This window comes from Sorex fumeus, unplaced genomic scaffold (assembly GCF_029834395.1).
Source record: "Sorex fumeus unplaced genomic scaffold, SorFum_2.1 ptg000045l, whole genome shotgun sequence".
NCBI classification, from domain to species: Eukaryota; Metazoa; Chordata; class Mammalia; order Eulipotyphla; family Soricidae; genus Sorex; species Sorex fumeus.
In genome coordinates this window covers 2,604,058-2,629,080 of record NW_026606102.1, presented here as the reverse complement: position 1 = coordinate 2,629,080, position 25,023 = coordinate 2,604,058, and the positions used below count along the sequence as shown (strand labels likewise).

The 25,023-nt window shown below is 46.1% G+C and overlaps 1 protein-coding gene across 2 annotated transcripts in view; it reads right to left on the bottom strand.

Annotated features, from left to right (window-relative positions):
- The window catches only part of JAK1 (Janus kinase 1), a 111,430-nt gene that overhangs the window by 32,914 nt on the left and 53,493 nt on the right, over window positions 1-25,023 (bottom strand). The window contains exons 2-3 of one of the 2 annotated variants that reach the window (XM_056122294.1): window positions 4,472-4,549; window positions 1,184-1,382 (exon numbers count right to left, since the gene is read on the bottom strand). In XM_056122294.1, the coding sequence (XP_055978269.1) occupies window positions 1,184-1,382; window positions 4,472-4,477 (205 nt within the window). In that variant the 5' untranslated portion in view covers window positions 4,478-4,549. Of the gene's footprint in view, window positions 1-1,183; window positions 1,383-4,471; window positions 4,555-25,023 lie in introns of those variants that run through there. The other variant, XM_056122296.1, reaches the window with a different exon arrangement.

Here is a 25,023-nt window from a genome sequence, read left to right as displayed (position 1 = left end):
GAGCAGGCCCAGTAACGTCTCCAATAGAGACTTTGTTGTTACTGTGTCTGGCATATCGAATACTCTCGGTAGCTTGCCGGGCTCTCTAAATAAAATGAAGCTCAGTGGCAGAGAACATGTTTCACATGTTTACTGGGTTTGATCCCTATACCCCAAAAACAGATTTAAAAACTAAGACACAAAGCATAGAATACATATCTCCTATCATAGTCAGTTACTACAACATCATAAAATGAATATTCTTAAATAACTGACTAAAATATAATTCACATAAATCCTGATCTTCCTTCAACGAATTTTAGAGTATTTACAGAGTTGGAAAACTAGCATGATGATCCACGTGGATCTCTAAATAGACAAAAGCTGTCAAAATATTCACTGTAGCACTGTCCTCCCATTGTTCATCAATCTGCTCGAGCAGGCCCAGTAACGTCTCCATCATGAGACTGGTTGTTACTGTGTTTGGTATATCAAATACATCACAGGGAGCTTGCCAGGCTTTGTTGTGCCGGCGAGATACTCTTGGTAGCTTGCCAGGCTCTCCGAGAGGGGCAGAGAAATCGAACCTGGGTGAGTCACGCAGGCCGCAAGCAAGGCAAATGCCCTACCACTGAAGATGGAAAAAATATTTGTTAGCCACCTTCTGAGGGGAAATAGGCTGAGCTTCCTAAGAAAAGCCCACCATGAAGGGCGGCAGAAGGAAGGACGTGTGTGGGTGTGCGCATTCAAGGGAGTGTGCCTTTCTCAGACACTCTTCAGAAATGGTTCTAAGTGATTACTAGACTGAAAGATGCTGAGAGATGGTGTCATTCAGGGCCAGTGACTTCAGGTGAGGCGCTGAAGGGAGAAATAACCTGAGCACTTTCCCCAGAGATGAGATGAGATGCTGAGACTAGACTGAAAGATGCTGAGAGATGAGGTCATTCAGGGCCAGTGACTTCGGGTGAGGCGCTGAAGGGAGAAATAACCTGAGCACTTTCCCCAGAGGTGAACATTCTCCCCTAGGCACCCACAGTTCAGCCGTGACAAAGGAGAAATAACGACAAAGGGAGTAGAGAAAAGCAACTCAGAATTCCGAGACTCGCCTGAGGCCTGTGAATGGCGGAGCAGGGCGGGAGGCCCAAACCAGAACCCACAGCTCCTTCCTAGTGACCCCAATTCCGGTCACAGGGTCCATACTCACTGCACGTCTGCGCCGCCTTGATGCACAGTTCCTCGGCTGTGTACTCGCCGCTGCGCAGTCGGAGGGGCTCCCGGTCGGGCAGGTAGAAGAACACCTCCACCCCGGGCTCGGGGGCCTCCAGGCTCACCTCCGTCTTCTTGGAGCTCCTCATTTTCGCACAGAACGCCATGGCATTGCAATCCTCTTTTATATTTAGATACTGGGGAGGAAGGAGAAGGGAGCCACATGGTCACACTGAGCTCAGAGCAGAGACTCTCGTTCCGGGTAGTGAGCGCCTCTCCCTCCCTTCCATCCCCAGGAGCAAAGGCCTCAGGAGCTTCTAGCAGGGGAAGGTCTGGGAGAGACGCCAGTATGCAGAGAAAATGGTTCACTGCAGTCTCAGGACCCAAATCTACTTCCAACCCTGCTCAAATGTCCTTTCTCTCCTTGGACACAGGTGGTAGCTGACCACGTGGGTCACTCTTAGAAGCACAGGGATTTCTGTTATCATGCCAGCTACCTAATCCACTGCAATCACTTCACTTCTGAATGGCAGGAAGCAGTTGTCTTAACTGGGGGCCTAGCTCCCATGAAAAGTCATTTTAGGGGCCAGAGAGATAGTACAGCGAGTGGGCATGTGCCTGGCATGCAACTGACTGAGGTTTAATCCCCGGCATCCCATAGGGTCCTTGAAGCCCACCAGGAAGATCCCTGAGTAGAGGCAGAAGAAAGCCCTAAGCATCACTGGTACGGCTCCAAAACAAAATATATTTCAAAAGTGAGCATAGCAGAAAGTCCAAACCACAGTTCACACATTTTCACACCCCCAGATGTGGCTCAGGGCTGTCTCATCCACACAGACATTAGTGAACCACACTCAGGCCCCACAAAAGAGCCATGAAATGAATGAGAGGAGTCCAGGCAGCTCTGGGGCAGCAGTACTGGGCAGTAAGTCTGTCGCTGGAAAATTCAGAACCTGCTATGAGAACCTTGCAAGTAAGACACAGGTGTGAGCCCCCTCGGAAGTACAGGCAGCTGGGACAAAAGAACCCACCTCTGCAACTCAGGCCCAGGTAGGCCAGAAAGGACAAGGGTCAACAGCGCCCATCTACCCCCTCCCTTCCCTCCGACACTGGCCTATACACTGAGCCCCTGACCCCTGCCTGGTTCCCACATCCCTCCCCAGTCACCAGTACTAGATTCACTGGTCTCACCTTCTCTCTCACCCCCAGTCTCTCACTTCATGCTCCGAAGCCAACAGGTCTGTCCCCCTATCCATGCTGGATTTTTTGCCTCACTGCTCTCCTCAGGCTGACCTCACTGCCTGGAACATCTTTTAGGGCTTGTCCTTCTGTGGTGGCAAACTTCAACTTTCTTTAGAACCCAGCTCAGCCCGAGTTACTTCCTCCAAACCTTGAGCCCATCTCCTACACTGGCCCGTCCACCTTCCCCAACTCCTCACACAGAATCATAGCCATCTCATTCGAGGGGGCCAGACTCTCTCAGACATGCCATGAGGTCCTGGAGGACAGCAGCATTAGTGAGCACAGAGTTTACACGCAATGAATATTTACAAGTCACCAAGGGATCACCTCCAAATAAGACAAGTCCTGTTGTGGGGTGGCAGGAGGAGGGTGGGGTGAGACATCTAACTTATGGGCTTGGTCCATCAGTTCCCTGATGAGGTGAGGTCCTTACTAGGGGACACAAATTTTACTTATTTAATCAACAGAATAAACGTGAAACCCAGAATCTATCAGATACATGCTGATAGACTGTCTCAATGGGCTGGAGTATATGCTCTCTGTCCAGGAGGCCTGGGTTCCAGACCCATGCCCTGAGGACTAACAGGAGTTACCGGAAGCACCAAGCCAGGAGTAACCCCTGGCCACCATCAGGTTTGTCCCCCAACCAAATGAGTATCCACGCTGAGTGACAAAGTTCCTAACTTCCTGAGGTTCAGATCAACTGTCAGGCACAGAGCATCTGCAAAGGAGGTCCCAACTCTACCCCACAATAAAAACAGAGGATGAAAAGAGAGTAGCTTAAGTCTGCTTCATAACATAAATCTGTTCCTGAGATGTCATTCAGACATGGCAGGGGAAGAAGTCACAGATGGCCTGAGACCTTTTCACCCCAAGGAAATCATTAGGTACACAGAACACATAATTATATAATTATATATGTACAGGATGTAGCAAAACAAAATGTCCAAGAGAAGAGAGCCTGCTAACGCAAACAAGGCAAAACAAATTAGACAGGGGCTGGAGCAATAGTACAACGGGGAGGGCCTTCACCTCGCACATGGCCAACCTGGGTTTCAACCCTGGTACCTTATATAGTCCCCTGTGCCCACCAGGAGTAATCCATGAGCATAGAGCCAAGAGTAAGCCTAAGCACTGCTGGTGTGGCCCCAAGCCCAAAATATCACATTAAGCAGCTATTAAAAAGGATGCTAGAGATGACCTCTCTCATATGTGGACATAACAAAATACAGTAAAAAAAAAAAAAGAAGAAGAAGAAGAAATGTCGAAAGGCAACAGTACCAGAAAGCTCATCTTCAGAAGGAAGCTTCCAGGACAGGGGAGGGAGAGGGGACCCAGGGACACTGCAGGAGGGTGTGGTGCTAGAGTTCTGTACTCATGAAACTTCACCATATAACAGTATTATAAATCATGGTGCCTAAGGTTAAAAAAAAAATTAGAAAAGAAAATTTTAAAAAAACAGCTGGCAAAGAGGGACGTGCACCAACACTGAGAAACAAGATGATGCAGAATGACAAGGATCCCAGCCCATGTATGCCAGGAACCTTAGGTTCACACATTGGCCCAATCCAGAAACAGACAACAATGGTTACAAGGTGGAGATCAGGCAGGGCTCAAGGGAGATTCTGCTTTTATTTTCTACTTCCTATAAATCTGATACTTCTGTACCACTGAAAATTTGTTTCTGTTTTGAGGCCACACCCAGTGGACCACAGGGTACTCAAGAGCTATACAGGCCCAGTGTTCAGGATCACCCCTGGAGGTGCTCGGGGATCAAACCCAGACCCATGAATGCAAAGTAAGTGCTAAGGCCCACTGAGCTCCCCTCTTCCCTTTCCCCTCTCCCTCTCTCTGGCCCCACCTTTGGAAAAAATTGAAACCAGCACATGCAACTCCTGTATTAAGCAAAAACTATAATATCCACTTAATATTCCTTATATTCTATTCCATGTTTAGGGTAACACAGCTATCCCTATTTGTTTAAGATCACGGATTATTCTTTTAAAGAACTATTTCTTTTATAAAAATCTGCAAATGTACATACCTGCATTTATTCGGCTGTCCAATGTCCCTCCAAAAGCAGACTGAATTTTCTTTTCCACTTTGCAAAGCCCGTTCAGAACTGACCTAAGACAAAGAAATAAATCACTCAGCTGCAGAGGTAATTGCATCAGCAAATAAGAGGCGCTTTCACTAAGGAAGCAGCCCAAACCATCAGCAGGCAGGAAAAAGCATTTGGGAGGAAGAAGGGCGGTGGGAGGAATGAGAACATGGAGAGGAGGAAAACATCTTAGGGAGTGAGCATCCAACAGGAGATGATTTTTTTGTTACTTCAAGACAGGAAGTCGGGTACTCCTACTTCCTGGAGTCAAGTGCACGGTCTAGTGGAAATGAGGCTGAGCGCTGTCATTTAGGGCTCCCCCAGATGTGCGTTTTCATTCCCCATTGTCAGGTCCTTTACAATCACTCTCCCGAGTCCAAGATGTCCTGGGTCTCATTTTCATGGGGAAACAATAAATGGCAGGGTGGAAAGAAGAGGGTCAGAAAGAAATCTAATCATGCTTCCAGCTCATCGGCTGAGTCACTCTCTGTGAAAACCACAGTGACAGGTAAGCTCTCCCCTACATCCACAACCTCACTTCAAAGCCTGATTTATATGAAAGGCCAGCCTGATCCCTGATCTCTAGAGTTAAAGCTCCTGTCCCACCCAACTCCTAACCCCTTACAAACATTCCATTTTCACAACTTTCCTTGCTACTTCTCACAAACCCCCATGCCAGCGATAGAATCAAATTAATTTTGCAAATAAGACACAACCACCCTTGACAAGTTAAGACCGATTACTATCATCGTTTCCTATCAGTTACTGGACGTACTTTAGAGAATCCTAGAATCATGCTTTGGGACGGTGGGCAGTGGGATGGCAGAATGGCAGCAAAGGGGGAGGTCGTAAGGCTACTTTCCCAGAGAATCTTGTAACGAAGAGGAAGACAGCAGGACAGAAAACAAAACAGCAACCTACCACGGAGAGCACAAATGCCACAATGTGTGACTCTTGTTAACACTGGGGACCAACACTGGCAAGGTCAGTAAAAATAACAACAGGCCAGAGAAACAAGTGTGATTGGTTTCTCTGTGTGATGACATGATATTCTGACACGAGACAATTTTAACAAGAGTCAAGGAACAAATCATCACACTTTCAGTTTTGGTAAACGTAAGACGATCAAATCCTTAAACTGATGAACAGAGAACTCCCCTTCTGCATCACTAGGGCTGTATGTGGTTAACGTCTCGCTTCAGCTCAGGAGCAGGATTTCCAAAGCTGTCTTGAGAAGACTCATTCACTCAACAGGAATCTTTGAGCAGACTGTTGTACCAGAACGGAGCTAGACCAGAAACGCCACAATGAAGGAGAATAAAACGATCTCTGCCACAGACATAATACAGAACCAGTGTGACTCAGGGGTGACTCCTGGTTCTGCACTCAGGAATCAAAGGTGCACTGGGAAAGGTGTTAGTGCAAAAATACCATGAGGAAAAATTAAAGAGCCTATAATGAGAGGAAATTATCTAGCCTGGGCACAAGAGGAGAGTCAGACTGAACTGAGGTGCAAGGAGTATCTGGGGGAGGCAAGACCTTCTACGAGACAGGAGGCTCGGAGAAGGTCAGAGTGAGTCTGGTCTCTGAGACGACAAAAATGAGAAAATCCCTCCTACAGTTTTTTTCTCAGCTGACAAAGAGCAGCACTAGCTAATTCTTCAGCAGTACTTGAAAACAGTATGGCAAGGGTCCTTTCAAACGCACGTCTTCCCTTACATACTGCTGCCAGAGGAGAAGAAATACTGGCCAGAAGGGTTCGAAGCCCCCACAACAGGAAAGTGACCGAGACTTAGAGCCTTTAACTGAGCCTTTAACTGCACAGAAAGATCATGAATTTCTCTGGGCTCATACTTCTGGGTATCAGCCAGAAGTATGAGCTCAAAATACACACCTTTTTTTGGGGGGGGAGGGGTCACACCCAGTAATGCTCAGGAGTTATTCCTAGTTCTGTACTCAGGAATTACTCCTGGTGGTGCTCAGGGGACCATATGGGATGCTAGGGATCAAACCCAGGTTGGCCACATGCAAGGCAAACACCCTACCTGCTGTACTACTGCTCCAACCCTAGTTTTGGAAGAGCTAGAGCATCAATCTTGCTAGAACAAAAGAGATTCTGAACAGGCACCATTCTAGCACAGCCGCACTTCACCATGGACAATGACTGAGGGATCACAAAGCTGCTTCGAACTTTATGGTACACACTAAAATCACAAATATCCTTCTAAAACTCAGATTCTATAGAAACCTGTGATGTAGGAGAGTTTGGTTTTTCTATTATTCTTCTCTGCAACAAATCAACACTACTGAATTTACAGTAAACCAGATTTTCAAAGTGACCCTCCAATATTACTGCAGAGGGTAGTAAAATGGTTGATTTGTGGTGATTATTCTAAGAGGGGAAAAAAGAAACCCCAACCAAAAATCCTTTGAGAAAACAGGGTAACAGAACTTCTAGACATTGAGAATGTGCTATGGTATTTCTGCATGCTGGTTAACAATAAATCCCTGTTCTCAGAGAATCAACGTTATATACAATGTGAAAACACCTGCAGGCCATTCAGACCTCTCAAGCCCTGGAGCTGCTGGTCTGTGTCTATGAGAGACAACTATCCTTCTTTGAACAAGTGTCTTTGAAAATGACAGCATTTTGTGGATGGCTTCATTTGAATAACACATCTTTCAAAATTAATCAAGCAATATATTCTGATTATCGCTAGATAGTTAGAAAAGGAGTAAAGTCAGTTTATAAGAAATCAATTCAAGCAAAATCTTGAATACAACAGAAGTCTTATGACATCCTGTGACATGAACACAATTAACAAGGTTCAGCTAAAAACAGATAAGAAAAAAAATCATAAATACTAGAAAACTCAAGAAATGAAAAGGATAAAAGTGAGGAATCTAAATCTTTTTGAGGGTAGTAGTGTACTCTTCCATCCTAATTTACATGTCAAGTACCAAGGTTGGAAAGAAAATGCTTTTCTTTCTATGATAAAGGATTCCTTTAGTGGCTCAATCTTATAACTGCTGTTTTAGATAAAAACAGCAATCAGGGAAATTGTTAACAGGCTTTCAATTTGCTTTCTGTTCACAAAACTGTATTCAAGAGACAAGTATAGCAGATGTTTTCTGCACAAACAGAAAAGGAAAAGCAAAAATAAACAAAGCACAATTCTGTGCATCTGAACAAGGACTAATTGCAAAAGAAGAAACCACAACTATTTTCCAAGATGCAAAATTGCAGAACTCTGTCTTAGGATTCAAGAACTTCTTACATTTTTATGGACAACTTTTTAAGTAATCTGTAATGAGAATAAAGACTTGACCAGTGGAATGAAGAGACATAAAAATAGTGTGCCAATATTCACAAATATGATCATCAGACTATGACTATTTTGGGCCAAAAGCCACTGCCAAATTTGTGAAATAAAAATAGACTGACGGTTGTTTAAAATCAATGAAGAGAATTAAAATAAAAGCTTTGGAAATCTTATGGCTTTCTGCTTGGTGAATTCTTTTACATATATCCAAAAGAAGTCAAAACTCTTTAATTTTTTAAGTAAAAAAAAAAAACAAAAAACAGGGTCTGAACTCAGAAAGGTTGCAAAGAAAAATAGGTAATATATATACTTAAAATATACTTAAGACAGCTTCTTAACAACTTAGTCTAAGACTGAAGACAGACTTTTTAGAGAAAAATCATGAAAGATGAAGGCAAGAAAGCAAGCAGGAAAACAAAACAAAATAAGAAAAAAATTATGTGGAAACACACATAATCTAGAGTTCATATATCTATCACGGTCATGGTCCTCCCGTTGTTCATCAATTTTGCTCGAGCGGGCCCAGTAACGTCTCCATTGGAGACTTTGTTGTTACTGTGTTTGGCATATCAAATACATCACAGGTAGCTTGCCAGGCTCTGCCCTGCGGGCGAGATACTCTCGGTAGCTTGCCGGGCTCTCCGAGAGGGGCAGAGGAATCGAACTCGGGTCGGCCATGTTGGCTGCGTACAAGGCAAAATCTCCAATGAAGACGTTACTGGGTCCGCTCGAGCATATGTCTATACTGACTCAATAAATAGCCAGCAAGTGTGACCTTAAACAAGTCGCTTCCATGCCTGAGCCTGAGTTTAAACTAAAAAGAAATACTAACTTACCTAAAGGCTGGCATTAATATGAAAAAGACCTTCCAGCAACAGTAATCCTACAGTAGCATCTGCAGCATCATCCCTCATCCTTCACCAGCATCCCGCCCCTGCATCTCACCACAGCCTCTTGCACCATCTTCTTGTACCCATAAGGCCTTTTTCAAGGAAGGGTGTGAATGTGCAGTTTCATGATTGAGGATCCATCCAAGCTCACTTAGAGATATGGGGGGGAAGTCCTGGCTCCTGCCACCCTCAAGCAAATTACAATCCCTAACACTCATGAGTGCAACAGTCATCAGGGGCTTGAAACAGCCTCTCCACTGGTGAGAGGCATCAAATCTACACCAGAAAGAATAGTCAATAGCATCAGACCCTGAAAGCCCATCTACAGACATGGTATGAGGGGGCCTGGAGACACTAACACCCTGGAGATAGCTGCGGTGCTGGAACACTGTATGCCTAAAGCATGCACCACAATAAAAATAACAAAACTTGGGGCTGGAGCGATAGTGCAGTGGGTAGGGCATTTGTCTTGCACGCAGCCGACCCAGATTCAATCCCCGGCATTCCATACGGTCCGCCAGCACCACCAGGAGTAATTCCTGAGTGCAGAGCCAGGAGTAACCCCTGAGCATCACTGCGTGTGACCCAAAAAGCAAAATAAAATAAAATAACAAAACAGCACCAGCATTTCCCTCCTGGAGCTGCTAGGAGTTGAGTTCACATATTCAAAAAGCATAAGTCCACGTTTCACAGGCCCTCATTGAACACTGTAGTGGTAATTCACAGTTCCAGCAAGGGGAGAGCACCCACCAGATGGGGGCAGTCACTGACCATTCACCCAGAGGCTTGGGGCAATTCCCAGGAATACCAGGAGTCAGGCAGAGATAGCTGGGTCCAAGGACCTAGCCTTGTCCTTCTCCCCCCCCCCCCTCCCCCCCCCTCCCGCCAAACACACACAAGATATGGTGTGCTTCTGCAACCCTGCAAGGGGCTGGAGACATTTGGTGGCAAAGCATCAGGCTGCGAGTTCAGTCACTAGCACTGCAAAACATAACATAACATAACATAACATAACATAACATAAAATACCCCGTAACCAATTCAACTGCATTCATGGGCTTTTCTGTCCTCTCCCTGGTGGAACCTGCACCTCAGGGGCTCCCTCAACCCAAGGTGGGTCCCTCCAGAAACCTGGCAGGGCAAGCTCACTCAAGGATACTGCAGGGCACAGAAGGCTCTGGAGGTCCAGAGCAGACACTCCACGGGGGGCACACATGGGGGAAGGGGGTCCTGGGGATTCCACATCCACCTGCCAGCCTGGAGGGGCCTCCCTGAAGCCTCCCCTGAGGGTTCATGCCAAAGTTTCTCTGTCCGGTAGCCAGGATGTGACCAGGGTCAGCCTCTAAGGGCTCTGTTTGCCAAGCCCTAGGACATCTGGTCTGATGAAAGCATCACAAACCACTATGCAAAGTTGGTGGATTCCAGCCAGAAGCACGACAAACATAAATACAGACCCTGATCTTTCTTCCTGTCAGCCCGTCGGAATTACGGTTTACTATATGCACACGTGCCCCACAGAAGAATCGCTTCTAACTATAGCAGCGCTTCCAGGAATACCCCTGCCCTAAGTGCTGTTTCATTTACAATAAACTTCTAGGGATGATCAAACAATCAATGCCCACTCGGTGAGTCAGGACGCTGCGCCTCCCGACAAGGCGGCTTTCCCTGGGTGAAGGTTTCTTCTGATCCGAGTCAATCCAGCACTTAGCTGAATTAAAGCCACCGTCTCCCTAAAAGCCACAGCCTATCAGGATGCAGGGCAAGTTCTGCTTCTTTTCCCTTTCTTGCCTCAGGTACATTGACAGTGCCAGTGAAGAGCAGCAAATACAGGGTTACAAAGGAGGGAGACCCAAATGGAAGTGGGGGCGCTTTCCATCATCACTCATTCCTGAAACACTTGGGCGCACTACACCACCACCACCCAACCTCCTACCACACCAGCAGGGGACCACTCCGGCAAAGACCCCCATACTCAAACCACATCCAGGCCGCGCAGCCCTGGCCCAGGTGAGAAGGTGCTGTGACAGAGATTCCCACAGTCACGTCCGGGAGACCAGCCCACACCTGTCTCAGCTTCCCTGTGAGCCTCGAGCATGGGAAAAGCTCCACAATGAAAACCTGAGCTCCGGCCCCTAACCTGACAGTCTATTAATAGCTGGCGAGATAAAGCAGACACACAGGAAACCTCGAGACAGCGGATGTGGAGGGTGGAGGGCTGCAGAGACAGGCAGAGAGAAGTTGGGGAGTCATGGGGGGGCAGGGGTACCAAGTTGGAGGTACAGAGAAGAGCACCCAAAGTGGAGGAAGGTCTGGCGGCTGTAGGCAAGGCCAGGAGGGAAAGCTCAGTGAGGCAGAGAGCAGACCGGGAACACGCAGAGACAAAGGGGTGCTTGATGGTGGTGCACAGTCCCCGAGGGCTGTGTCTGGGACCACCTTCTCTCAACAGGCCCAGAGCCTGCCCAGCTCTACCCAGACAAGCTCAAAGCTTGCTCCCAGCCAGCCTTCCCTCAGCTCACAGGGTCTGTCGGTGTGACCCCGGGGCACTTTGCCTCTGAATTTTTGTCCTTTGGGAAAGGGAATGAATAACAGATCTACCTTATACAACTAAAGTAACGAGTCAAAATCTTTCTGAAACTCTTATACTCAAGTAAGGTTTTGACTGGCTCACCCTTGAGGAGCTCATGTTCACTAGGAAATCAGTTTCCGGGAAGTCCACCCAAGGTTTTTGGAAACCTGTTAATCCATCACAGAGATGGCTCAAGAGGCCAGTGCACTTTGAACACAGGAGACTCGAGTCTGATCCCCCGCAGAGCTGGTTGTGACCCCCAAACAAATTAAAGCTTTTAGTTTTGTGCCAGGACAGCAGTTAATTCACAGGGCTTGTGTGCATGGGGGAGGCACGGGGGAGCCCCAGGACCACATGGTCCCCGCACACAACACCCCCAAGCAAGACAGGGACAGCCTCTGAGCCCCTGAGTGTGATTTAAAAACAAGAAAACAAATAAATAAAGTGACTCAAACTTGAAAGAATCAAAGTCTCATGTCTCAAGTCTGTAAGGCCACATTATGCTATATCCTAACAGCCCATTTTCAAAAAAATTCATTTGGATGTCAGAAATGCCATGTCTCAAAATCAGGGCCTCAGGCTGATGTATGGCTGCCTGACAGAGCATGATAGGAACTGTGTCAAGGAAAGGCTCGGCAGACCACCCCCACCCCGTGGATACACGCAACTCTCTGGGGACAAACCCCTTATCTCTCATACTCTGTCATTTCTCTACCACTCAGAGTTCATGGGAGTCAACCCCCAAAACCCACTGTGCTTCTCTTGGCCAAAAGATGAGCCAGAGTGGGGCTGGAAGGCCACAGAGGGGTCGGGGAGGACCCCAGTCTAGCATGGCCACCTGAACCCCTGACTGCCACTTCCAGGAACCCCAGGATGTCCTGGTGCCACTTTTTCAGGCTCAACGTGTACAACCTCCCTCCCCCCTCTAGCCTAACCCCATCACATGTCCTCACCTCTTTCAGTTTCCATAGCAACCAGAAAGAGGGCTCTAGAAATGAAGGGGCTTTATATGTGGCAAACACACACTCCAGTCTGTACCCCCAGAGATTCTCATCTATGCCCTTAAAACCTTAAAATACTGGTGCAACGAGGAAGAAAAATAAGAGAAAAATCTCAAGAAGATCCCCATACCTCTCCTCCACAAAGCAGCTCTAAATAGCTTGTAGGATTAGCCCTGAAACAGCCTGCCAGGCCCAGGAAGTGGCTTACAGGGCTGGGGTATGTAATTTGTAACTGAAGGCCTGGGTTCTGTGCCCATCACCCTGTGATCCTCAACACAGAACCAGGAGCAGCCCCTAAGCACTAGGCCAAGCACTGCCAGGTGCACCCTACCCAGACACACCTCCCCCTCAACACACACACACACACACACACACACACACACACACACTTTTTTTTTTATAGAGTAGTTTCCAACCAAGTCCCTTAGTCTTCCTCAGGCCAGGAGATCCAATGGCCAGGTCAGCACTCACCTGCAGAGCCACTGGTGCCAGCTATCTCTGGGCATCACGGAACATCCTGTGAGGGCTATCCACACTCACTGACAACCCTAGCAGCAAGCTGGCAGCCACACTGTGCAATGGCTTTTCACATCTTTCTGACTACAAAAAGAAATACATTTCGCAGCTGACTTGCATAGAGTTTCACAGCCTGTGCCCTAACTCGATGCAATTCACAGCAGTCTTTCCTATTCTGTTTTCGTTCCTCCTATAAACTGCTACATGTGTATGAGTGCTGGAGAACAAACGCAGGTGTGAATGCAAGGTGAGTATTCTATTACTGTTAGATCCCCAGCTATAACCTACTTTTAAAAATGCTAAACAAGATGCACACAACAGATTTTTATAGCACTCTAATGAGTAACAGTCTGAAAAGCCCTGGTTTTAAGAACTCATATGATCACCAATAATAAAATTAATTCACCTGATTGCTGTTTATTTTCAACATGGAGCTGATGTCATTTGTGATCATCACCTTTGCAGGCATCTAAAAATTTAAAGTCTGTTCTTTGGATCTGTGAAAAATGCATAATGTAGGCCAGAGAGATAGTACAGTGGGTAGGGTTTGCCTTGCATGAGGCTGACCTGGGTTCCTATGTCCCATATGGTCCTCTGAACCTGCCAGAAGTGATCCCAGAGAGCAGAGCCAGGAGTAATGCCCTGAGCACTGACTGGTGTGGCCCCAAAACAAACCAAAAAATGCCTATTGTATTTCATAGAAACTACTAGTTTGAGGAACTGGAACACCTACTTTACACGCAGGAGACCCAAATTCCATCCTCAGTTCCAGATGGTCCCTCCAAGCACAAACTGGGAGTAGTTCCTAAGCCACACTGAGTGGCTGAAAAGAAAAAGGAAAGGGGAAAGGGAAGGAAGAAGGGGGGAAAGGGAAGAAACAAATGAAGCAAGGCAAGAGAGAAGAGTTCACTTTTTTGCTTTGGTTTAGTTTGGGGGGGGTCACACAAAGCTGTTCCCAGGGACTACTTTCAACTGTGTTTGGGGGTCACTAATTCTGGCAATGCCAGGGATCAGAGCAGGCACTTAGGTCTTGGAGCTACCTCTCCAACCTGAAAAAGAGCTTGGTTGGAAATGCAATTTGTGTTAATTAAGCCGCATTCAAATGTGAATCACTAGGGGTCCACACCCATGTTGTTAGGGAGAATTTCTGGGATGGGGGATTTGTTAACAGAAGGTACACAGCATGAGTTAGGTAGTCTTTTCAGCAAGTGGGGGGGGAGGTTGGGGAGTCTGTACAAACTCCAGCTGTGGAATTCTTTTTCCTCTCAAGGGAATAAAAATACAGAAAGAGAAAATCATTTTCACAGACTACCGTGGAAGTAAATATTATGGTAAAATGGTAATGATGAATTGGATTGACTTTTAAAAGGAAATCTAATAGCTTGGAGGAACAGCTGCTTGCTTGGTGACATCATTCGTTAAGGAGAGCAAACAAACAGCCACCAGGCCCCGCCTGGCAGGTGATCGTCCCCCCTTTGCCCACACAGTCTAGGATGTCTTGCCACGAACAGTTGCACCCCCATCCACAGGGAACAGCCTGGGACGCACAGTGCAGCAGAAGAAAAATGAGAAAGGAAAGGTGTCATCCAGGAAGTGTTAGCACCCCAAGATGGATGGTGGCATGGAAGCCAGGCATGACTGACTGCCAAAAAACAAGAGCCAAGGCAAGCGACCAAGGCATGCATGCATGCATGCGTACGTGCATGTGTGCATCTGTGTGTGTATGTGAGCGTGTGTGCGCACTTGGGTCAGAAAATCTGAACTACAGCATCAGTCCTGCCACTGAGCAGGCAGACTCGTGTCACTCTGTAATGTGCTGGGGTTATTTCTCATGTGCGAACAATGAGAGATGCAGTATTAATTCCTTCACAAGACTTTTTTTTTTCTTAAGAGGAGCTACACCTAGCAGTACAGGACTGGGAGGATTGGGTGCTGGGGCTAGAACTCAGGACCTCGCCTAACAGGTACTCTACCAGCTGTGCTCTACTCCCAGCCCCTATAGGACTGTTTCAAATTTTGAGAGAGAAAAAAAAAAGGCTCTAAATAGACCTAGGTGGAATATCCAGTGTGGCCATTATGGAAAGGTGGGATTTGAACTGGTGTGATTCATTCACTGTGTGGGTTTTTAGGGATGGAATATTCAAGTAGGATGAGAAGAAGGTTCGAAATAATGTTAACATGAAGAAATGGTAAAATAAGGTAAGGGAGGAGATACAGGATGTGGCTCACTGCAGGATGCGCACCTGCCCTGCAGACAGAGTCCAAGAGTCTTGATTCCCAGCACTGCCTGGCACGCAATGTCCAATCCCAAAAGTTCTGCAGACTGTGATCCCTGGCACCACCACTAAGTGCAAACTTCCAGCACACTGCAACCAAGTGCGTGATCCCAGTTATAGCAACAATGTCAAAGGTTAGGGGAGAAAAAAATTTTTTTAAATAAATAAGGAAAGAGGGAGCATGAAACAAAATGGAGATGGAATGTGAAGTCTCAGTAGGCGAAGAGGAGATGGGAGGACAGAGGAAAGTAAGGGCCAGCTCAGATGGAAGCACTGACACCCTACTGGAGTCTGGATGGTACTAAGAAAACCATAACCAGCCACCCACTCCACCTGCTGGGAGAATCAAACCTTCCCTCACATGAGTTCCTCAGAAATGAAAAGCTTTTTGCCCGAGCAACAATAAAGTGGGTAGGGCGTTTGTCTAGCACAAGACCAACCAGGGTTCCATTCCTGGCATCCCTTATAGTCCCCTGATCCCATAGGGAGTAATTCCTGAGCACTGAGCCAGAAGTAACCTCTGAGTACCACCAGGTGGGGCCCAAAAACAAACAAATGAAAAGTCCTGTTTGTGAAGGTGTGCTGGATTGGGTGAAGACTGTTTGACACAAGAAAATAACAGGGAAGGGCTGGAGCGACAGCACAGTGGGGAGGGCGTTTGCCTTGCACGCAGCCAGCCAACCCAGGTTCGATTCCCAGCACCCCATATAATGGTCCCCCAAGCACCGCCAAGAGTAATTCCTGAGTGTGTGAGCCAGGAGTAACCCCTGTGCAACGCCGGGTGTGACCCAAAAAGAAAAAAAAAAAAAAAGAACAGAACAGGGAAAGGCATGGGACTCCAGCAATTCAACTATAGTCTTCTGGAAACAATTAAATGAACTGGGGGGAGAGAGAGAGAGAGAGAGAGAGAGAGAGAGAGAGAGAGAGAGAGAGAGAGAGAGAGAGAGAGAGAGAGAGAGAGAGAACAGGGGTTAATATGGCATTTCACCGACCTGGGTTTGATCCCCAGCACCTCATATGGCCTCTTGAGGCTCTCCAGGTGTGGCCCCAAGACAAACAAACAAAAAAATTAAATTAATGAGTTCAGGACATGGCTAAATATCCAGGACAATAAAAGCTGAGCATAGCCTCCAGCCTCCAATACTGCTATGGTAAAAGCTGGTAGATAGCTGGTAGGGCTGGAGTGAGCCTTTGCATGCAGGAGGCATGGGCGGGGCACTACTGGGAGCATACTGGGTGTGGACCAAAAACAAACAAGAGTTAATTCGATCACGCACACCACACACACCTCCCCCCCCCCTCCGCCCCCATACACAGAGAGAAAACTCTTTTAAAAAATAAAATCGATGCTAGAAGGTTTCTTCTGCGAATCACACTGTGAGTGAGTCAGAAAACTTTCCCCAAGACTTTGTCCTCAAGGAGTAGGCAGGACTACCACTGGGGGGAAACTGGGGGAAGGGCAGCTGATTCACCCTCTTCTTCCTCCTCCTCTTCCACCTGGGCAGTCTGAGGGAGGAGCTACCCAGGGGAGCCACTCTGAATTATTTTTTTAACATCTTGTCCTCGGATAAAAGGGAACAGAGTCAGAAAGAGGCAGCCCAAAGCTCACAGGCTGTGCAGCACAGCTGTTTACACAGTCCTGTTTCCCTAGCATTCCAATCCAGTCTTTGGGATAACTGATGGGCAAAAAAAGGTACCCACATTCCCAAGGATCTAAATTTGGCAGGATACACACACAACAACAACAAAAAGTGATGTTGAATGGAACTGTAACTGTCTTGGATGACACACATGGCACTGCATCATCTCGGCTAACTTAGAAGGCCATTGCAGACTTTCTCATGATTATGACCCACTTCATTTCACAAAACTGACAAGCAGAACTGAGGGAATTAGTAGAATTTCCGTAAGCTAAGTTTCATTATACTACCATGCAGTTAAACAGTAGAAATGTTTAATCAGCTCACAGAGTTCTGATAGGTACCCGTCAGGTGCTCCTTGAACACTTCTGGTCTTGGACAAAAGAACAGTGTTTGTACGGTGTATTATAACCATCTGCAAAGGGAACAAGCAGAAGGAAGTGCAAACTGCATCCTTAGGTACTAAATTTTATAGGTCCCATATTATACCAAATAAACATTATTCAAGGAAGTTCTGCCCTTCTAGCCTTTCTCCAAATGAAAATAATAAAAGCAAAGTGGTGACTGGAGAGCTAGCACAGGTGTTAAGGTACTTGACTTGCACAGTGCTAACCCAGGTTCAATCCCCCCTCCCCCCACCCGCACTGCAGATGGCCCCCAGGCACCATCAAGAGTGATCTCTAAGCACAGATCCAGGAATAAACCTGAGCACAGCCAGGTGAAACACACACACACACACACACACACACAAACACACACGCACACGCACACACAAGCAAATTGGCCTAACTGGTCAAAATCATTACCTAAATCCATAGACACAAAATCATGTAAATATATCTATTTTTATATACAAAGAAACTTCAACACATGTTCCTCATCAATCCTTACAATGGCATGAGTATCCCTGCTCTTATTTTACTGATAAGTCATTATAAGCCTAAGGATTCCTGATCATTTCTGAAGAATGACTTGTATTAACTTTTGGATTTTGGGGCCACACCTGGCGATATCAGGGGTTACTAGCGGTTACACTCAGGGATCACTCCTGGTGGTGCTCTGGAGATTATATAAGATGCCGCGGATCGAACCCAGGCTGGCCACGTGCAAGGCACGTGCTTTGCCCGCTGTACTATCTCTCCAGCCCCCTACTTGTATTTATTAACTGGGACTCAAGCCTAGGTATCAGGAGGCAAAGGAGACAGAAAGAACTAAAGGAAAAGGTAACAAATGATATGGAGGAAAGGTGAATTTCACTCTTAGTTTAAATAACTGGATTTAGGGGCAGGAGAGATAGTACAGCGGGTAAGGCACTTGCTTTGCATGCTGCCAACCTGGGTTCAATTTCTGACACCCCATATGGTCCCCCCAAGCCCACCAGAAGTGATCACCAAGTGCAGAGCCAGGGGTAAGCCCTGAACACTGCCGGGTATTGTTCAAAATCCAATTTTTAATGTTAGAGAGTTACTTAACAACCCAAATAAATTAAGAAATGTGACAAGGCAAAATGTAGTTATTTGCCAATAAGTCAGGAAGATATCAAATGCTACGATCCAGAGGAGAAAGAAATCACTCTAGCATGAAAGAAGACAAAGGCTTCATTAGTCAGCCACGTGGGCAGGTATGAAAGAGTGGTGCATCCCATTCCAAGGGAAGAGAAAGGATAAATCAAAGGCCCTGGGCTGAGAACCAGCAAATCCTATTTGGGGAACAGTAAGCAGCAAACACAAGCATATCCAAGGGTGGGAGAGAGAGAGAGGATAGAGAGCTTGCATGCTGTCCACCTGGGTTCAAGTCTCAGCATCACATACAATTTCCCTGAGCCTCACCAGGAGTGATCCTTGAGCACAGAGCCAGGAATAAGAAGACCCTGAGCATAGGCAGGTGTGGCCCCAAAACAAAACAAAAAAAGCATAATGAGAAAAACAACAGGAGACAGGAGGCTGCAGGGCCAGGCTGAGATGGGAGACAAGTGATGCCGTGGGCAGAGGCGCTCTGCATCACTGACTCCTTCCATTCAACTAGGGAGCATATCCCAATCATTCTAACCCCACTTCTCTCTCCTCCGTGCAGGATTTCCCTCTCACCTCATAGACAAAGACTCCTGGAAAGTCACTGCCTTCCTCCTCTGCTCCTTTTCCAGTCTCCACAAAGCAGCCATTTATATGCTCAACTGCAAATCTGATGTTTTATGCTTCCTTATAAGCACCTATGGGAGTTCTCTTAGGGAAGATGGCTTGCAAGGCTGCCTGTGATTTTTTTTTTGGGGGGGGGGGGTTGCTGCTCAGGGGTTACTCCTAGCTCTGCACTCAGGAATTACTCCTTGCGGTGCAAGAGGATCATATACAATACTGGGGATAGAACACAGATCAGCTGTGTGCAAGGCACATGCCCTACCCACTACAGTATCACTATATTATACTATCACTCCGGCCCCGTGAGCAATCTTTAGGCTTGTCACCACAGGGACTCTGGCGTCCCACTATCCAGTACTACGTGATTTGCAGTCCCCACTCATTCTCCGGAACATGGCTCAGGAACCACCCTCTCGCCCCCAAACAGGTCCCCCAACTTGCCTCATCGGCCACACTCAGGTTCTCCAGAGCAACTTGCACTTCCTTTGAGGCATACTTCTAATCCTACACCACAGCCATCTGCAGAATTCCATCCTGACACTGCCTCTGAGCCCTGAGAGTAGGGATGACCAGGCAACAGTGTCCAGGGTGCAGCAGATATTTCAGAAATTGCTTGTGGAAGGAAAATGCTCATACAATGTGTTTTCTAAAAACCATCCCTCAACATCTCCAAAGCCCTACAGAAGTCCTCACTTAATCCATGTGAACATTGTTACTAGCTGACATTAAAGAAGAAAAAGTTTTATAATCTTAAACATGTAGTATAGGAGCTGGGAGGTACCACTGCAGGCCATGGCCCGCCCAGGTGGCCCTAGCGGATCCTGCATCACTGGGCCAAAGCACCACCACCAACCTGAGCTGAGCTCAGCCCAGCCCAGGTGCACTCCATCAAGCATCCCCTGGGTGGGGGCCCTACTTTTTAAAAAGCTCAATGTCACATCAGGTATAATGACCAAATGTATATGACTAAATATTGGTTTCTGTTATAGAAGAATCAATGTTATAAAGCAAAATTATAATTTAAACTTTCTCTGATAATTATATTACCTTCCATATATCACTTCACGTTTTTAAGTGTTCTGTTCAATGGTTTTTAATTTATTCACTATCATTGTAATGTCCTCCCGTTGCTCATCAGCTTGAGTAGGCACCAGTAACGTCTCGGTTGTGACACTTGTTACTGTGTTTGGCATATCAAATACGTCACAGGAAGCTTGCCAGGCTTCGCCATGCAGGCGAGATACTCTCAGTAGCTTGCTGGGCTCTCCGAGAGGGGCAGAGGAATCGAACCTGGGTCGGCCAGGTCGGCTGCATGCAAGGCAAACACCCTACCCGCTGTGCTATCGCTCCAACCCAATGATTATTAATTTATTTAAATTTAATAGTTCCACCATCAACACTAATTCCAGCCAGAACACTTTCATCACCCACCAAAGAAACCCCATGCCATTAGCAATCACTCTCCATTCCTCCCTATCCAATTCCCTTGAACCCATTCACCTATCTCGGGGTAGAAACTTTTTTTCTGTCAAGGGCCATGTGAATAGTTAAACATCATTCATGGGCCATATGATACAGGCTGATGGGCCTTGGGCAACCCACTAGAAGCATCCGTGCCTGGCCCATCATGAACTATGGTCCACGGGTTGGACACTCCCCACCCCTAATTTATTCTGCCTAGCCTGGGCATATCATATAATTGGAGTGAACAACAGGGACACATTTTTTCCCTCTTTACTCAGAGTTTTTGACCTTTACTTCCTTTACTCAGTTTTTTTCTTGTGTTTTTTTTGTGTTACATCATGTTGAGATGAGGACGATGACAACACTCAGATAATAGAAGAAAGTAAGAGATGACAAAAGAAAAGAGAGCAAGCTGAAGGTGAAGGAAAGGCAAAGAGATGTCAGTCACAAACCTCAACCATGGAGCCTAGGCTGGAAGAAGACTGGCAGCATGCAGGAGACCGTCACCCACCAGAAAGCTGGCTCTGTGCTACCACCTTCCCCCCTGCCTTCTCCTCTCAAGCAGCTGCTCGAAGTGTGTCCCATCAGCTGCCAAGACCACAAATGCCAGCAGCCATGCAGCCAGGCAGGGGGGTGGGGGGTGGGGGGAGTCAGTTCTTGCCAATGGTATACAATCAAGGTGGGGAGTGGCAGCTTCCTTCCAAGAGATTAGCATGGGTTTTTGCCCCTTCTATTGTGTTAGGTTCTGTTTGGGGGCTGCACCTACCTCTCCATGCTCCTCTACTTCTGGTGGGGCTCATTATGTGGTGCTGAAGATCACACCTGGGTCAGCTGTATGCGAGACAAGCGCCTCGCCTGCTGTACGAGACAAGCTGTATGCTGTATACAAGCCTTACCTGCTGTCTCAAGACCCTGAACCACTATCTAAACAATATGCAAACAGCCAACTCAAAATGTATTAAAGACTTGAGTCAAGGTCTGAGATCATAAAACTGCAAGAAACACTGGCAGTAAACAATTGTACATCAGTTTTAGCAATGAGTTTTTGTGGATTTTACACTAAAAGCAAAGGTAACTAAAGTAATACTAAATGAGGCGACCCCAGCAGACTCTACAGAGCCCAGGGAGATGTCTCAATGGCCAGAGCATATGGTCTGCATGCAGAAGCGCCAGCTCAACCCCCACTCACCGCACAGTCCGCTGACCACAGCCAGGAGTGACCGTCCCACCTGCCTCCTCCCTGAGAAAAGCTTCTAGACAGCAAACAAAATAGCAACATACCAAATGGAAGAAAGTATTTACTAATCAAATGTCTGATAAGGGATGACATCCAAAGCAGTGAATCATACAACTCAGGAGCAATAAAAACAACCTGACTAAAATATGGGCAAAAGAGACAAGGCAAAAGTGTTGAAGACAGTACTGCAGCTCAGGCACCTGCCTTGCATGTGGCTGACCAGACCACTGCCAGGAGTGATTCCTGAACACTGAACACAATCATGTGTGACCCCCAAAGAAACAAAAAACTGGGGCAGAAGAGCCAGCGGGAAAGATATTCACTACTGCAAAGCATCAGAAATGCAAATCAACAACCACCATAAACTGGCACCTTACACCTGTTAGACCCGTATAAAAATGAACAGAGAAATGTTGTTGAGAAAGAAGTGGGGCTAAAAGACCCCTTGTACTAGCTGGATGGGATGGAACTGGTATCACCACTACAGAAAACAGCACTGAGAAAACTTGAAAAATTAAAAATAGAATTATAATACTATAGTTCAGCAATTCTACTTTTGGGTATTTACCCAAAGGGAATAAAAACACTAATCTAAAGTGCTACTTACTGCAGCTTACCAAACAGAAGTTAAGATACAAAATCAACAGAAATGGATAAGGAAAGTATGCTATTTACATAGAGCAGAATATCCTTCAGCCCTAGAAAGGAAATATCAATATGCAGCAACATGGATGGATCTAAAGGCATTAGTGAGTCAGGGTGAGAAAAAAACATCCTCACATACAGAAATCTAAAAACCTAATCAAACAGAAGACACAAAGCTCATAGACACAGAGAACACAGCGCTGGTGAGCAAAGGAAGAGGATGGGACTGTTCGTAAAATAGAGAAGGGGGTCTAAAGGCAGAATCTTCCAGAGTAAGAGAAATGAGTCAGGGGAAAGTGCAGAGCATGACAGGCAACTATAGTTACCACTGTGCCGCATGTCTGGAAGCTGCTGGAAGCATATCTAAAAAGCTCTTATCATAAAAAAATCCCTGAGGTGAGAGATATTATCAAAGTGTAGCGTAATCATTGTTGTGCAATATACACATATCAGAGATATCAACACTAGTGCTCCATGTTAATTAGAGCAATTAAATTAAGATGAATTAAAGGGGAAATAAGTGAAGTTAATTTGATTGAGACTAGCAACATGCTAGAAATGTTATTTTAAAATGCCAAAAAAAAAAAAAAGAAAAATCTGTGAAAGGACTGCAAGTTTGCATGAATTAAAAATGAAACAGAAATCATACTTTCTTATCTCTTAGAGCTGGCACATAATGTCCTTGCCAGAAAAGAGGATTATATGGTCGCTACCTTAACTTTAAATGAGACTTCTGGACATGAAAACTATAGCAATACAACCTACTTTTGCTCTAGGCTCTCTAGCTTCTTAAACTGTGAGTCGCAAGCCTTAGCAACAAGTCAAAGATTTCTGAGTGCACAACGACCAAAAAATTAATTCAAAAAAGTGGGCAATGAGTATGAGGTATTTATGGAAGTTGTGCTACATTTGGAAAGTTTATGAATCCCTATCCACACATTCGATTTAGGGTGACAAACTAGTTCTGCTGTATCTCCATCTATAGATTATTATAATCAAAATTAATGCACAAAGTCAGGGAGTTTGGCTCAAAGGGTGGACACACATTCCTGGCATGCACAGTGCTCTGGGTCGAATCCCAGGCACAGCAAGGCCTCCCCAACACTAGGGAGACTCAAACACAAAAAACCCAAAATCAAACCTAACTTAACTTCTCTCCCTAATATATCCATCCCATGCTCTTGGGGGAACTGACCTACTCGAATATACGATCCAGGAAGGCAAGAACAAGACATTGTCTTCACTATAGCCTCAAGTCATAGCTAGCACTAAGTATCATTCATATCATCTCACTTACTGAGATACTACTATGTGCATCTAAGTGTCAGGCACTGTACTAGGTGCTACAGTTAAAAACAAAGAACAAGAAAAGATTCTTTTAGCGTCATAGCAAATAGTAATAGCAGGGAGGGCTCTTGCCTTACTGGCTGCCAATAGTGGTTCACTTCCTGATACCTCTGAACCCTACCAGGAGTGATCCCTGAGCACAGAGCCAGGAGTAAGCCCAGAGCACTGCTGGGTATGTGGGGAGGAAAAAGGGAGAGGGAGGGAGAGGGGAAGGGGGAGGAGGGGGAGAGAGCAGGGAGAGAAAGAAAGAGAGGGAGGGGAGAGAGGGAGAGGTAGAGTGGGGAGAGAGGGGGGAGCAGAAGAGAGAGAAGAACGAGGGAGAGGGAGATGAAGAGTGAGGGAGAGGGAGAGAGATCCTTTTGCTTTTCTTTTTCTGACTTTCGAGTCATATTCAGCAGTGCTCAGGATGACTCCTGGTTAGTGCTCAGGGGTCACACTCCAGTGGTGCTCCAGGATCAAGTGTGTCAATGATGGAAGCCGGGCCTCCCACATATAAAGCCTACACTCTAAACTCAAGACAGATTCCTTAATAAAGAAACATATTTTTACAATTTTCCTCCACTTTATTTACACAGTATGGTTTGTAAAGTTGTTCATGATCAATCTGTTACAGGCACTCAATATTCCAACCTCAATCCCACCACCACTGCCACCTTCCCTCCACCACTGTCCTCAATTTCCCAACCACCCCTCAAGCTTGGCCCCATAGTAGGCTTAAAGGAATTTATTTTATATTGCTTTGTTACCACTAAATGCTAATGAAATTATTTTTTAAAAGAATAATTCAGTAAATGAACATTTTTGAAAATTGCTGTAACTCACAATGAAGACAGAAAGCCTGTCTGAGGGTTTACTAAGCTGCTGTTACTAGTTGAGCCTTTTGTGTTAATGTTTTTGTTATTGAGTAAATTAGTTGGCTTCTGTGTTACGATCCCATCAAATCCGGTGTGCTCCTATTGGAATGTTAGTATTGTAGAGTTTGGAGATGCATAAAATCCACAAATCCAGAAAATCCAAAATATTTAACTGGGCAGTGAGCTGACATGGTAGCAATGGTGGAATGCAGATGAGGTTGCCAGGGCTTCTGGAAGTAAGGGGGATGTGATGTCACCCACCACTCCAAGAAGGCCTGAAGAAGAAACAAATTTTTAAGTGTCTAAATGATAATGAGTCTGAACCAGAAAATGTAACAGCCAGGAGTAACACTGTCAAATAATTCATTCAACCTTGTCATGTTAAAAAATATGAACCAATGGGGCTGGAGTGATAGCACAGCGGGCAGGGCACTTGCCTTGCATGCAGCCCAACCCAGGTTCAATTCCCAGCATCCCATATGGTCCTCCAAGCACTGCCAGGAGTAATTCCTGAGTGCATGAGCCAGGAGTAACCCCTGTGTATTGCCGAGTGTGACCCCCAAAAAAGCAAAATAAATAAATAAGCATCTAAAAATTTTTA